Below are 17,234 nucleotides of genomic sequence, written 5' to 3' on the forward strand. Positions count from 1 at the left end.
TAATACTAGAAAAGAGAAACAATAGGCTAGATTCTTAATTATATATGTATATATACATACACACATACATATGTCATATATATATTCATTTATTGGCTACAAGAAAGGAAACTTCCTATAAATCTACAGCAATTGGCTATAAAGCCTTTGAATTATTCACACAAAAGACATTACATGAATAAAGATATTTTTCTGATTTTATTTTAATACTACTCTCATTCAAGAAACACTGTGCTATCTGAAGACCTAGACATTTCTCCAAAGAAGACATACAGATGGCCAATAGGCACATGAAGAGATGCTCATCATCACTGATTATTAGAGAAATGCAAATCAAAACTATAATGGGGTACCACCTTACACTGGTCAGAATGGCCATCATTAAAAACTCTACAAATAACAAATGCTGAGAGGATATGGAAAAAAAGGAACCCTCCTACACTTTTTGGAAACGTAAATTGGTGCAACCACCATGGAAAACAGTATGGAGGTTCCTCAAAAAATTAGAGTTGTCATATGATCCAGCAATTTCACTCCTGGGCATATATCCAGACAAAACTCTAATTTGAAAAGATACATGCACCCCTATGTTCATAGCAGCACTATTTACAATAGCCAAGACATGGAAGCAACCTAAATGTCCATCAACAGGTGAATGGATAAAGGAGATGTGATACATATATACAATGGAATACTACTCAGTCATAAAACACAATGAAATAATGCCATTTGCAGCAACATGGATGGACCTAGAGATTATCACAATAAAGCGAAGGAAGTCAGAAAGAGAAAGACAAATACCATGGTATCACTTATATGTGGAATCTAAAATACAACACAAATGAACATACCTATGGAACAGAAACAGATTCACAAATACAGAGAACAGACTTGTGTTGCCAAGGGGGAGGGGGTTGGAGGAGGGAAGGATTGGGAGTTTGGGATTAGCAGATGCAAACTATTATATATAGGGTGTATTTAAACAACAGGGTCCAAAAGTATAGCATAGGGAACTATATTCAATATCCTGTGATGAACCATAATGGAAAAGAATATATATATATAAAAAACAATTACTTTGCTGTATAGCAGAAATTAACACCACACTGTAAATCCACTATACATCAATAAAACTCCAAATAAAAAAACATTGTACCATCTAATATGTGCTAGATATTGGGCATCTGCCACTCTAGACGAGAGACTTATTTTTCATGTTGTTTTTGTAGTTAAACCACAATAATTTTCCATTATTTTGCATTCCTATGCAAACACATAAAAATTATTCCCAACTCTTTTTCCTTAGACACATAAAATTAGCTTAAACACTCATTCTTTTTATTCAGAAATCACACTTTTTTGGAATATTAGTTGTGCAGAATTATACTTTCTTAGGTTTCTTCTGAATTGAGTCCTTAATCATATACCCTTATTGCTATTATAAGCAGTGATTGTCTGAAATTCTCATTTAAATAAACTTTTTACTAAAGAGAATTGTTCACACTGAATGGGTTATAACACACATACATATTAGTTCTAAAGAGAACTCATTATTGTTCCTCCGAATTTTGTTCTTTCCAGAGTTCATTTACTCTAGTTATAAACAGTCCTACTGGCTTGTGGGAAAACCGTTGCATGCTTTCACTTTTCTCATGAGAGGTAAATGCCTTGGTCTTCCCCTCTTGGGAACTCAGCCTTTAGCTGACCTTATTAACATTCACCTTACTTATCTTATACATGTCCTCTACCCCCGGTTGAATCCTAAATGCCCACCAGGAGGATTTAGTATCCCCTAAAGAATTTAGGAGTGAGCTTGAGCCAGAAGAAGTAATTTAACTCCAGACAATTTCCTCTTGGTAATTTGTGCTATCTGAAAAACATAGGTCTTGTCTGCCAGAACCTTTGAATGTTTCTTTTTGGTTATTACCTCAACTTATTACAAGGCTTCCTGCTTGCAAAGCAGTAACTACTTTTCTATACAATCTCTCTGTGGGGTAGAGTGTTTCTAGACCTTTTAAAAAAATACTCTGCTTTATCACTGAAAACAGATTGCACATCTAAGGATAAAAATAGATGCAGCAATGTGCCAACCCTTCTGCAGAGAAATGTCCTGTATTTATAACTGCTTTAGAAATCTTATTCCTCGATGATAGGAAAAGGACAGTTGTTTTTAATACATATGGTTTGAGTTTATACTGAGACTTCAGTGATTGTTATTGAGAAAGAGGCACATTTCAGGTCTACCAGTTTACGTCACACCAATATATTATGTAGTGAAAAATCTAAAGAGGAATTTGCTTTTTAAGTAGTTCATGACACTCCATTAACATTCCTCCATGTGGAGAAAAAGTTATTTTTTAAGACAAGAAACCTTTGGATTTTATGCACCATACTGTATGTGTTTTTCATTACTGTTGTTGAGCAAGATTTATGCTTGTAAATGCTTCCAATGTTTATTAGTACATTGCATTGGGGTAGTAAATAAGCTAATATTTTAGAAAATAATAATTAATAATTGCAAGGGCCCAGAAGAGTATCTGGCATATAATAAGCATTATATGTATTTGCAAACTAAAATAAAAATTATAAAAGCTTAATTTCACTCTTCTAGTGGCTGTAAATGATTTTGAAAAAAAGACAGCAGTTTATGTATATGGCTTTTTTTTTTTTTTTTTTGAGAGATACTGCATTGGTCACTTTTATTTGTCTGATTTAGGGAAGCATTATGGCTTAGGCCAGTAATCCTCAACTGGGGGTAATTTTGCCCTCCAGGAGACATTTGGAAATGTCTGGAGACAGTTTTGTTTGTCATAACTGGGTGCAGGTGCTACTGGGATCAACAGGTAGAGACAAAGGATGCTCATAAGCATCCCATAATTCACTGTGTGGCCCCCTACAACAAAAAAATATATAATCCCAAATGTGAACAGTGCTGAGGCTGAGAAACCCCTGGCTTAGAGCTTGCGCTCCAATTCATATTACGCTATCCACTAAATCCTGGAATCCTGGTAAGCACTTAAGTGTAAGGGTTTCAGTTTCGTCATCATAAATGGGTGTGATAAATACCCTAATAGGGACTGAAAGTTATTAATACATGAAACATTGCACATATCATGGCACATGGTAAATAGTCACTAAATCTTAGCTATTATTATAAATAAAATCTGAGATAAAGTGATCTATCTGCTTTCTAGTCATTTTTTCAAAATCTAAAACTATACAATATATGCTATTTTGAGTTTAGTATATTTGAATTCCTTCCTACTGTAGATCTTTTCACTGTCAGGCATCAGATAGACAACTGGGTCTTGAAAGCACTTATCACCACAGTATTGCGTTTTTGTTGTACAATAATTTTGTTGTGTTTTGTCCAAGATTCAAGGCTGACTTAGAATTTTATAAAGGCAAATAAAGCTTCCTCAAGAATCTAAATCCTGTTGTCTTTTCCTTGGCTTAATTTTAAGTCACTACATACAACTCAATTTTCCGATAGGCTCAGGGTTAAGTCAACTACAGAAAATTAAAACTAAATTAGAAACTAGTGTGATGGAGCGTCACCAAAAAAGGTTTTTTATATCTCCTTCAAGAATAAAATCCATAGATAGTATTACAGCATTTGTTTGGAACACTACAGAACCCTTCCTCTGAAAGTAGGAAAAGAGAAGTTCCTTTAAGGTGTGTGCTTCAATGAGAAGGGGACTGTGTACAGAATAGTTCCTTTAAATTCTTTTCTAAAATGTGTCACAATGCTAATTTATCCTTTATTTAAGAGAATTTATAAACATCATTAGAGAAAGAATATTAAAGAAATCTTTATGTTAGTCTCCAGGGCTAATTGGATAGAAAGAAAATAATAGTGAAGATCAAGGTTAGATTGAAGACACATTGGGGAAACTCAATACACACCATTAAAGGTGTTGAAAAAGTATCCCAGTTTGTATTTTAGATGCAAATTTTGGGTAAAAAAGGATTTATAGGCAAAATTTTAGGAGTGATACAATCTATGTTATATTGGCATTAAATGACAACCAATTTAATGTAATTATTCTATACACTTAAACTTATAGTACTGAAAATGGAAATTATGTTTAAGACTTATTTACAAATTTTAATGTTTTACTCAGTGAGCAATATTGTACATGCCTTTATTCAAAGCACTTTTCATATATGTAATATTTTACAATACATAGAGATGGCTTCTTGATATCACTGTATTAAAATTTTATTTTATTCTGCCTGTAGATTTATGTATTGATGCATTTTAATAATTAATGTATTACTAAAGAGTTTGTTCTGTCATTTATTCTACTGCCTCAACTCCCACCTTCATCATTTATTTTCTGCACTAATGAATTGACCTATTTAATTAATCTGCAGGTTACAAGGTCAAATGGGTCTCAGTCATTTGTTATGTCCATATTTTAAGCAATTTTTTGTTACTACTACTAGAGCACCAAGATTTATTCTTTTTATAAATTAGAGAAGATACTGATAATTCTCTTGGTATTTCTGAATCCAAAATGTTTGCATAAATGGAAGATAAAGGGGTTGAGTTACAGATATTTTAATGTGAGTATTTTCATAACCTGGTTTGGGCCAAAGAAGTGTCTCTATATGTCCTGTTGAGACATGAGGAAAAGAGAGATTAAGAAGTGCTGCTCTACAATAATTCCCTTTTAATTCATTTTCTATGGTACTGACAAAATGTACTGGAAGAGGTTTTTTCCAGTTGCCTTGATATCTAATGTCATATTAAATATAATGTCATAATGCTTTGGTAGCTATGAAAGGTTTGTTATTTCCTCCAGGTATATTTTTTTAGTTACCTATATGTCTTGCTTTTTATTAGGGAAGGACAGCTAAAGGGGAGTTGAGGCTACAAACACATCCCTGAAAAGTTGACATTCCCCACTGCTTTCAAGAAAGAAAGCAATATATATATGTCCAGTGCTTGGTAGTTTAAGATCCAGGTAATATATCAATCCATATAGATCAAAGTAATCAACTCATCAATGAGAAAAAATGTCAAGAGAAAGAACATTTCATATTAGATAAGCTATATCAGTAAGAAATAAACATGGTAGTAGATTCTTCTCTGGACTATATAAATATTAAGGAGCTACTGGTAAATGCCAGGCACTATTGCGAATGGCAGATTCAGCATTAAACTAGGAGGCAATGTCCCTGCCCTTATGAAACTTTTATTTTAGTTGGCTTGGGTGTAGAAGTAAGTAGAAGTCAAAATGTCTATTCTTGAACATAAAACATACAGTATTCTGCATTGTGTTTTACTTACTCGATGTAGAGGCTTACTAATAAGAAACCATAAACTTTACTCAGGAGGCATGTATCTTCTCAGTATGAATTACCCAAGAGTTACTACTTAGCTTCTCCTGCTACGAGAACTCTGAGCAGTGATAATTCTAGATCACTTTAACATAATTTCATATTTATCTCTTATTTAAATTCAAATTATAATGTTATTTTAAGTCATTTTTATGATTTGTTAAAATACTATTGAATATTAGCCATTTTTCTAATATGATACCATTTTTTTTCTACTAGCTATTGGGAATTGTTTCAAGTATTCCTTTAGGAAGAATTCTGGTTGTAAAACAATACTATTTTTGGTTAAGTGAAGAACATTTGCAGAAAAATAGATCTTAATCTCAAATAAAATAAATTATGTGCTAAATTTTAATCTATATAAGAAACTAGGAAGTTGTTGCCTGATAACACTTTTGGCAATTATCAGTATAGTTCACACGCACAAAAAAAACTTCAGAAAAAAATGATGAAATTCATTAATCAGCGATTGAAACATTGCTTCCCTCCTCAGTGATTCTATCATCATGTCACCCTGCCTTAATGAAAATTGGGCTATGCACATTGGCATGATTACTGTATGTCTACTTTACATCAGATAAAGACAATTTTTAAATGTAATAAAACCTTTAAAATCAGGATAAATCTTACAATCAATGTTTTCAACCATGTTGCAGTTGCAGTGGAATTAACATTGCTTTAACGTGTGGATTTTATCATACTTTCATATTGTCCTTTCTTTGAGTTATATGCAGTGTTGGCACTACATGTGGTGAGTTACCAATAAGAATATTTTCAAGAAGCTTTTACTATGATTTGGTATTATAGCAAATGTTATTTTGTATATGGAAAGCCAAGGAAAGAAAAAAAGAAGGTGTAACTTTGATATTAATAAAAAATATTCATAATTGCATTGTCTTCAATTCCTTACTCTCTTCTAAAGTAAAAAAACAAATGCTTTATGAAATCAAAAGAAGGAATATACTCACCTGTAAATGAAGTTGTATCATTGATACAAATGCAAAAGGACTATCTATCAAACCTCAGAAAGGGAAGTGAAGACAGAAGAAATTAGAACAAGAGGCTGGTGTGACTGATGAATGGGTGTCACCACTGAGAAGGAAGGAATGCTTTTAATTAGCATCATAAGTTTTGTTTGTTTTTTCTTTCTTAGTGGTACGTAAAATAATAATGTTTTAAAATCAGTCATCTTGAATTCAGTGAAATGCAGATTATATGCTCCAGTGAAGAAATGAGGAAAAAATTATATTGAAGTAAATAACTGATTTTATTATAATCTTCAGTATTGACTGATTAATCACTAAATCTGCCATCCATTCATCTTCTACTAGGAACTCAAAGGATAGGTAATAAAATAACTGACAACTAAATTGTCTAAAAACATAATATTAGTTTGTGGAAATTTAATTCCAGCTTTGAGAAAGATGTGGCTAGGTATATGTCCTGAAATTTCCTTCTGGGGATGTGATCTCAAGAGCTTCAGAAAAAATTAACATCAATTAGCAGCATGATGAAAAAATTATTTCCCTCTGGACCACTGCAGATATACATGCAAAAATACGTTTTTTATTTTGGGTTTTTTTTTTTAATTTATTTATTTTTATTTATTTATTGGCTGCGTTGGGTCTTCATTGCTGCATGCGGGCTTTCTTGAGTTGCAGAGAGTAGGGGCTACTCTTCCTTGAGATGAGCAGGCTTCTCAGTGCGGTGGCTTCTCTTTTGCAGAGCATGGGCTCTAGGCACATGGGCTTCAGTAGTTGTGGCTCACAGGCTCTAGAGCTCAGACTCAGTAGTTGTGGTGCCCAGGATTAGTTGCTCTGCAGCATATGGGATCTTCCCAGCCCAGGGATTGAACCTGTTGTCCCCTGCATCGGCAGGCAGATTCTTAACCACTGCACCACCAGGAAAGCTGCCATTTTTATATTTTGAATCAAAGGGATCTTTCCTATGTTTGTCTATAAAAAATAAAATGTATATTTAAATGTAGACTTTTAGAGCTGGAGGTAAATTGAATAACTGTTAGAGTTTCTTCAAGATCTAATTTTTATCTTCTATTTTTGTCATCTCTTTCAATAGGCTTATAAACGAAGCCCAGAAAAATTAATTTCTTCGTCAAAGTTCACACCGTTCAGTAGCAACATAGACAAGGTTAGAGTCTTTGGCCCAAGGCTCAGTGTTCTTTCCATTATGCCAAATTATCCCCTAATATATTAGATATATAAGTAGAATAATGAGTGTAGTGGATGCTGTGCTATGATCTCAAGTTCTCTCCCCCGCCCACCCCAATCACACATGCATACACACACTCACACACACACACATTTCACAACTAAAGCCTTCATTTTCCAAGTTGGTAAAAAAGTTGGCAGCAAGTAAGTTCCTTTACAAAAAAAAAAAAAAAGCCTATTCATTCATAGTTACACCCTCTTCCCAGAGATTGCCAATGTCCAATAACTTGTGGATACAAGGGTGTAAGGTTCCCAACCACTTGCCTAAATTGGGGACAACTCTAAGGAGTCATCCCAGCTTCAGATCTCCCTGTGTGACTGAGATAGTTTAATTGCATAGAGTTTAACTTCTCCCTCTGCAAGACCCTGCCTTCTTCATTACCCCACGGGTGTTGACTTGAAAATACACTCTCGTAAACTTTTGTTTATTGTCTCAGATATTTGTCTCAGAATCTGTACTAGGGAACCAAACCCCAACAGTAAATGTAAAATTACTCAAGTATTCTGGACCAAATTATTTTGCCTTTTAAAGTTGAGATAGAAGTATTCAAAGTGGTTTAGCTTCCAAAGGATGAAGCAAGCATCTGTCAAAGAAATTTCTAGGTGTATTCACTTTATTTTGTTACTGTACTTACTGTTGCTGTCATCAAGATAACTATTCTTCAGGTATAATATTAGGCATTTTATACACAGTAGTTCATTAAGTCTTAACTATAGTCCTGTATGTAGACACAGGTATGAATGTAAATCTTCTTTTCACAGATGAGGAAATTGGAGATTTGGGAAGGGTAAGTAACTTGCCGTGGTCACTTAGCTAGAAATTGTTTGATTCTGGTGGATTCTCTCATTAGACTTCAAGCTACCTAAATGCAAGAGCTGGTTCTCTTATGAAAAGTACTATTTCCTATCACATAACGTAGCACCTTGCTCTCAGTAGAGGTCAATAAGTATTTATCAAATCAGCAAAGGAACCTTAATTTGTCTGTCCCCAAATCCATGCCATTAGCCCCATGTGCTATGCAATCACCCATGTATACTATGAGCCCTAGACCTAATGGTGAAAGAACCTAAAAGAAAAGAAAAATCTAAGATGTTAAAAGCAAATTATGCTAAACAAACAGGAATGGGTGATTTAAATATGCATTTAAAAAAAAAATAGATCATTTCATTTTGTTTCTTTTTATAGTAAATGCACAGGTACCTTGTAAGTATCAGATGTTATACCGGAGAGCACTGAGGCTGCCTGTGGGATTGAGTTATTTGATCCCTTTCAATATGTCTTATTAACACTGTATATTCAATTTAATGTAATATCCCAGGAGAGTTAAAATGATCACATAAAGAAAGTGATGAATATTTCCACAAATGTAATGTTAAAGTAATGGAAATGAAGTTTCCACTCATCTCCTCAACTTTCTTAAGCAGCATGTACATAGTTGGAATAGAAAGGTTTATTATCATGATGAATTTACCAATGGCTCTTTTGTTCTGAAACAATTCTTTTTCCTCAGAGTATTTTATACCCATGATGTTTCTAACATTTTGATGTGATTTTAAGCACTGTTTGAGAATCTGTCAATAACTGATTCAACAGTTAAGTAAGCATCTCATAGAATTAAAGTCACAAAGATGAAGAGAAAATAAAATTTCACATTTCTAAGGAGGTCCAAATACCTAGTTTATTTCTTTTACTTCCAAGAAAGTCCCTGAAACATCAAGTCATACAATGCTTCTTTCATACAACGAGGTAACCAGCCTTACTATCTCTACTCCAAATCAATGGAAGAGTTAAAATGACAAATTAGAAGTAATAGAGAGGGTCTGGTAAAAGTAAACACAAATTAAAAACTAGAAGGGCAGCTTACTACAACATTAAGAAAATTAAAAAAAAAAAAAAGACACGGTTAGCAAAGTATCGCAATCTGAAGTCACTGAGTATAAATAAGGACACCCTAAAGATATCCCCTAATAGACCTTAGTTTTATAGAAAATTGGGGATATTCATCTCAGTAATGATAATCTTGAAGCCTCAATTTAAGTTACATATTTGTTCTGCATGTACTTTATTTTAGAAAAATGTGATGCATTTTAGAAATATTCTCTTGGGAATACTGGGAGGCAGAATGAATTGGTGGTCAATCAAGCCGACTGTGTATCCCACACTATCTGTGGAATACAAACTCACTGTACTTCAGCTTTTTAGTCTGTATAATTGGACTAATAGAAGCTACCTCAGAAGACTTGTGAGGGATAAATACTTAAGGGCATTAGAAACATATTTGGTATATAATACACACTCAATAAATATATTATCTCAAGCAGATAAAATTTTTTTCAGCAAATATTTATCAAATGCTTAATATGTACCAGAGAGTTGGGTCAGGAGGTTTAGACTGGATATAGGAGAGCTAGATTACTTGAGGTAGCATTTTTGCAGTACATCAGCAAGGACTTGATTTAAAGGTATATGAGGAAAAAGAGAAACCAAAGGTGATTTATAAGTGTTGCCCTGATAGTGGTATCATTAGTGAGAAGAGGGGTATTTGGGGAAGAATAGGTTGCAGAGTTAAAATCGTTTGTTTTTGTTTGGGGTTTTTTTGGTTTTGTTTTATGTCAGATTATGAATGATAATTAGTCAAAGTGATGATGGATGGATAAGTAAATTAGGGCTCAAAGTGGAGATCAAGTTTGGAGAAGTGATTTTCTAGGGAACAATGAAAAGCTTGGTATTTAAAAACTATGCAATTTAGATGTTAAGCACACAGAAATTTTCATTGGCCCTTCAGCACATTTTGTACTAGCCTACTGCCACATGCTCTCTTCTCTCTCTTACCTCTTTCTCTTCCCTTTTTCCTCTTTCTTTGTAGCAACAATAAATCCTGCACTTTTTTTTTGCCACAAAAGCAATAAGCCAGCTAGTCAGTTTCTATTTCAGTGTATTTTTCTAAACCAAGGCAGTGCTCTCTTCAAGAGGAATTCTGGTGCCAGTTTGTAATCTTTGCTTCCTCCATAACATGATTCAATAAGCTATGTCTTGTTCATATCATTAGAGTATAAACTTCTTGTGAGAAAGAAGATGGGCATATACTCATGGGCCAGATTTTTATTAATAAGGTGTATCCAAAACTCTAAATGAAACATGTGCTGAAATTTCTTTTAGGTTTTCTATTGTTCTCTTTAGGTCACTGGAGTGCTTTCTTTTTTAGTTCCTTAAATATCTAGGTTACCACTTTGCTGATACAAATCATGGTATTGATAATTCTACAACTCTCTGAGCGTACATGCAAGTAAATATAGAATATTAAATCCAACAAAAAATGTATAGCTTCATATATGTATGTTCATTAAAATAACGTATTCTCAGAGAAAACTATATAGTTCAAATTTAGGAAATTAGATAAACACACTTCAAAATGCCTTTTAATTCAACTCTGAAAATAACTTATCAAGCCGTGAAAAGACATCAAGAAATCTGAGATACAAGTGAAAGAGGCCAACCTGAAAAGACTATATAGTGTATGAGTCCAACTCTATGACATTCTGAAAAGGCGAAACTATGGAGACAGTGGTTGCCAGTGGTGGAGGGAGGAAGGGACAGATGGGTAGGGAGAGCGCAGGGGATTTTTAGGGTAGTGAAAATACTCTGTATGAAATAGATAAATGTCATTATATGTGTCCAAACCCATAGAATGTAGAACTCCAAGAGTGAACCCTAAGGTAAGCTGTGGACTTTGGACTTAGGATGTGTCAGTGTAGGTTCATCCTTGGTAAAAAGTAACACCATTCTGTTGAGTAATGTTGATAATGGGGGAGGTTATGAATGTGTGGGGACAGAGGGTACATGAGAAATTTCTGTACCTTCCTCTCAATTTTGTTGCCAACTTAAAACTGCTCTTTTAAAAAGTATTTTAATAAATGCCTTTTAGAGTAAATTATTCACTTAACTATTATTTATAGTAGAATTGCACTGGGAAATATAATCTCATGGAAAAGAGAAAATAATTTTTTTTTAAAGCCTTGTTGAAAACTTAGGGTTTTGGACACAAACGCGAAAACAATACTCTGTATTCTGTGTGTTCTATGAATGTATTATTTAAAGACATCTTTTCTTTTCCATGTCTTTACCTCAGGCTACATATCGAAATCGAATTGTGAGCCAAAGTCTCAGCACAAGGGACAGAAAAGCAATGCATACTCCCATCGAGGACCATTTTAGATACTCAGCAGCTGACCAGACAAGCCCCTACAAAAGCAAGACCTGTCAGCTCTCGAGTCTATGTTTAAGCAATTTTTTGAAGGACAAGGAACTAGTGGAAGTTATCAAACACTCAAGAGGAACTTATGAAACCCTCACGTCAGAGGTCACCCAGAATTTACGGACCACTGTAGGGCAAAACTCTCTGAAGCCAGCAGCTAAGACTGAAGGGCTCTCCACGTTCTCAGAGAAACCAAAGGACCAAGCCGCTGTGGCCCGACAGCATTCAACCTTTACAGGCAGGTTTGGACAGCCACCGAGAGGGCCAATCTCTTTACACATGTACAGCAGGAAGAATGTTTTCCTCCATCACAACTTACACACAACTGAGCTTCAGACTCTAGGCCAGCAGGATGGGTAATTAAATCATCCCATTCCTGTCTTTGGGTAGGATAAGATGGTTAGTGTTTCTCGTGCATAGCTCATATTTAAATTTTCATGTATTTCTTATTTTTATTTTTAGTTATAAACAAAGAATTTTACTTTTTTTTCTTTTTTTTTCTTCTTTTTTTAGAATGAGGGTTCAAGCATGTTAATTGAATCAGGTTTAATAGCTTTGGAGACTTTATTATGTATATGTATAATAAATGAGACCATCTTGCTGGTTTATATACAGGCCATAATTTATCTTTTATCTTTATCAGTCACCGATATGCATTTCAGAAGGTAATATCAAATAGCACTCTGTTCACTTAATGGTGTTACTGTGAAAATAGATGTAAGGAATAAATAGATAAAGGAATTGTAAGGAATTTTAAATTACATAGTTAATAGAAAGAGAAAAGAGATTTTAAAGTCATATTTGGTGATGTATTTATTTGAAGAATGAAGCTTGCTTGCATATAACCTAGAGATGCATTTGTCTCTTTATTACATACAATCAAGCTTATCTTGCCATACAATTAAGGGGGAAAACAGTATTTCTTTTATCCTCTAAATGTTTAGTTTACACTAGTTCACAAAAGATTTCAGACTAGTTACTAGCCAAATAGAGAATGACAGCTCTGATCTTCGAAAAATTTTGCTTTTAGTTTCTGCTATTGATATTGAAGTACTATGACATATCGCAGTGAGGTAGTAATGTTGGCTGAAGTTTGTCAAATGATGCATAAAACAGGACATGTTATACTCTTTGACTTGCTGTCATGGTTATGTCACCATATTTTTTAAAAATTTGAGGAATGGAAGATTCTAAGAAAATTATTTTACTTCACTTTCCTTGTATTTTTAAATTTTTCACCTTTTTGTGTGTGTGTGTCCAATTTTGCTTTATATACATTAACCCATATCTATGACTCTACATGATGAATTGAGGAACAGAAGGTCAGTTTCTTGGTAGCCCTGTCTACACTATTTTGACTATTCAGTCATCTAGACTTAGAGGAAAAAGTAAAATATATGTAAACTTTGGCAATTTGATCTTAGAAATAAATCTCTCACAGGAATACTTAACTCATTTGATGGCAAATATTTCTCTTTAACAAACAAGGCCTAATATGTTTTATATGTAAGTGCACATGAGATAAATAATTTCTTTATGTTTAATTAATAATAGAGCTGTATACAGCTATAGAAATAAATAATTTTAAAATGACCAGTAGGAATCAGGGCTGCAGTTTTCTTATACAAAGATAAAAGCTAATAACTGAATCCAAATTAAGCATAGTCCATGCAAATTGAAATTGTCTTACCTATTGCATGATCTTTTCCCTTGCACTAACACACAGAATCCATGAAATAAAGGGAGACTGAGAGAGCAGTTTTAGCATGGCATGTGACTAACCTGCTTAAATTAAAGCTATGTGTGAAATGCATCTCTTAATGCAAAAGTGCATTTGAGCTCTATGCTTTGGGGAAAAGCCATTAGATATCCCCCCACTAGCTTTAACTATTAAACTTTGACCACTTTTCAAACTTTGATGAGAATGAATGAGTAAAGACTTTAGTGGATATGTTGTAATTTTGGTTTTCCAAAGGAAAACACGTGTGCATCAAGACAAATGTTTGCCAAATGTTTTCTTTTTTGTGTGTTTGTAATTCTGCCAAAAGAGAATAATGCACACTGCAATTTGCTTGGCTTAATGAGACTGCTGTCTAAAATTCCCACTACACTTTAGAAGTTATAATATTCATGCAGATAGACATTTTGGGCTGGATGGCATTTAAGAAATGATAGAAAAATTATGATTATTAATTGTGGAATTCAGCTTCATTTGTCCTAAAAGTTGGTGTGTGTTACTAGAGTATTTGAAGTCTGTAAATAAATTAGAATGGTAAAATAATCAAGGATTTTTTCCCAGGATATGGAAGAACTATGTATCACAAATAATGTTTTTGATTTGGACTTTTGGAGTTTATAGTTTTGCTTTCCTGGAAGATAGACTTTTGAATTATACTTTGTAAAAAAAAATCTATTTAAGAAAATCTGTCATTTAATAGACATTTTAAGAGATGTTTTAAATGCTAGTATTTTCTTGAAAAATCTTTTTTAAAGCTGAAACATTCAAAAAGAAAACCTGGATTAAACAGTTCAATTTTAAAAGGAGGGGTATTTTTTGGAAATATCATCTTAAAGCTGTTTTGTATCAGTATTTTCAGCATTGTTATAATATTATTTGTAATACTAAGTGTAACTCAGGCCTGGAGAAGGTGTAAGCCCACTATGCTAATGTACATCAGTAACTGTAAAACAGGGGTTCTTTGTAAGTTCCCCTTGTGTATATAGAGTACTCATGTGGGCATTCTTTCAGCAAATTGATTTCTTTGTACTAAAATCTCTAGTTTTCTAAGACAGTTCCATGTATAAAAATGATTTATACATTTCTCCAAGGCGGTACATATCCAAAGACATGACACCAGGGGGAAAAAGTGCTTGTTTTTCTGATGGAAGCAGTTGTCTTTTCTTTCCCTTCCTGTTTCTTTTGTGCATGTGTATGTATAGCTAAGCCTAAGTAATTCTGTAAAATTTCTGCTGCAAATTTTCTCTTCTGAATTTAGAATGTGTTTTAAACGACACTTAAGAGGAGATATTCCTTGAGGAAAAGCTGTTTCCACCTGAAATAAACTGTTCTCATTTTTGTAATTATTGGAACATGCAACTGTATTTCTATGAACTCAGTGATTTTTTTTTTCAAATAATTTTGTATGCTAACAGAGCACAGCAAAATTCTTATCTCTCAAACTATTTTTTCTTATTTGATGCACCATAGTCTTTGTGCAAATGACACCATGAGACTAGCTGCAATACTAAAGGTGTGAGTCTACAATAGCAATATGCTCAGGGTAAGGACCTAGGGCCACACATCATTTGAGTTGTTTTTGTTATTTATTGATTGAGATATAAATAAAATAGCTAGTCACTAGTCAACAATAAACATTTGTAGACATGCCCATGCTTACTTAACTTAAAATGTTTACAAAGATTTTCCTCATTAATCTGGGTTTCTGATCTGTGTTTTACACCTTGTATTTCCCAAGATTTCATCTTAGCCTGTTGTCATTAATTTTCTGAGTGTTGTTGAATTCAAACTAATTGAATTCAAAGGAAATTTCACATTTTGTTTTCCTTGTGTGTGTTTAATAGAGATAATACTTCCACTAAAAATAATTAATATTTAATTTTTATTATCATGTATTTAAGGACCACATCGCCAAGATAAATGATCATAGTCCACTAGCCCTCCCAAGACCTTTCTTAGTAACTTAGTTGCTGATGTATTAGTAGGAGCAGTTTATTGAATGGTGAGTACTACCTCTCCACAATTATCCACATTCATTAACACCATTCTCATTATTAAGAAGTAGTAACCCACTATAGCAGGTAACTTGGAATACTGGGTGTAGTCTTATAATCTCAATTATAGTAGGAAATGCTTCAAAACATCCTTACAACTCCATTAAACCACATGTAGATCAACGTGGAAAAAGAAAGGGGGATGACTGTCTAGGTGCTGTTTGATTGCCATTCTTATCCCCGAATCACATTCCCCATGGCCAGAGGCTTTTCCCTGGTGATATATCCCTTTTAAATGCAGTACTGACTCATTTATTCTAGGATTTTGATTGTGTTCTGAAACTTGACTCACTTAGGCTTTATTATCAAGTCTTTGTATATGTTTTCTTTTTTTACACCAAGAAATAATTCAATCACACATTATATTTGTTTCGTAATTTACTCCTCCTGGAATTTAAATAGTTTTTCCTTGTTCTTTTTCCATGTGCTAATTTTGTCACGCCAACGCTAGGCTATATCTACACACATAGCAGGGATGATAGAAAATATAAACTAGCTTGGGTTCTTACAAAAAGCTGAATTGCACCATAATATAAGAGCAAACAACCAACTATTAACCAACTAAACAAAGAAGCCCGCTTCTCTAACAATATATATTATCATTGCCAAATTTTTATTTGTCTAATCTCAATCTGTGCCAAGTTATTTCACCAATAGTTAGAACCACAAACATATTCACCAACTATTTATTTACAATAAATTTGATCTTGCTCAGAACCCACTTGCTCAGTACCAAGTAGTGTAGCCCAAAAATATAAGTCACAGATATCATTTTTCAGGTGTATTTTCTATGGAAAAGAATGAAGGCAGTTCACCCTATTTCAGACCTGAAATTTTTCCCACATAAATTAAGACAATGAAAATTCTTTATTAATACAGAGTGGGTTTCTTTCACCGGGGTAAGTAGTCTAGAATATGGGATACCATGTTTCCTTCTAGAGAATTTTCAATCTAGCCCCATTAACTTCACCAGTTTTATCTAAAAAATATACGTTTTCCTCTTGAACATACAATTCAAGAAAAAGAGCTTTCTACATTTTATCATCCTTTCCAAACATTACCTCATTGCTTTGGTAAGCTCAGGTTGCTGTTACAAAACACCATAGACTGGGTGGCTTAAACAATAGACATTTATCTCCCACAGCTCTAGAAGCTGAGAGTCTAAGATAAATGTGCCAGCTGATTCAGTTCCTGGTTTACAGACATCTATGTTCATCTGTTTACTCACATGGCAGAGAATAAACAAGCTGTGGTCTTATAATGTTGCTAACCGCATAATGGGGTCCCACCCTCATCTAGACCTAATTACTTCCCGAAGTCCCCATCTCCAGTTCTCATCACATTGGGTTTAGGGATTCAACATATAAGTTTTGGGGGAACACAAACACCCAGTCCATAGCATTCATATTCATCCTAGTCAGTTTGCTATTGTCTTACTCATGTCATAGGTGAGATCATAAAGGTTAGGTGATTTGCCAGGGACACACAGCTTGTATGTTTAACTAAACTGGATTTCATATCCCTTGATCTTTCCATTTATGCTATGCTTATCTGCAGAGTCAGGCTTCCTCCCAAGGAGGCAGAGTTATTCAAGCAAATATATTCTGACTGA

General features: G+C 33.8%; 1 protein-coding gene across 1 annotated transcript in view; it reads left to right on the forward strand.

Annotated features, from left to right (window-relative positions):
• The window catches only part of CCSER1 (coiled-coil serine rich protein 1), a 1,304,443-nt gene extending 1,292,253 nt beyond the window's left edge, over window positions 1-12,190 (forward strand). Inside the window, exon 11 of the mRNA XM_057726475.1 lies at window positions 11,705-12,190. Within this exon, the coding sequence (XP_057582458.1) occupies window positions 11,705-12,190 (486 nt within the window). The remainder of the gene's footprint in view (window positions 1-11,704) is intronic.
• Window positions 12,191-17,234: the final 5,044 nt, after the last annotated feature.

This window comes from Hippopotamus amphibius, chromosome 3, assembly GCF_030028045.1.
Source record: "Hippopotamus amphibius kiboko isolate mHipAmp2 chromosome 3, mHipAmp2.hap2, whole genome shotgun sequence".
Lineage (NCBI taxonomy): Eukaryota > Metazoa > Chordata > Mammalia > Artiodactyla > Hippopotamidae > Hippopotamus > Hippopotamus amphibius.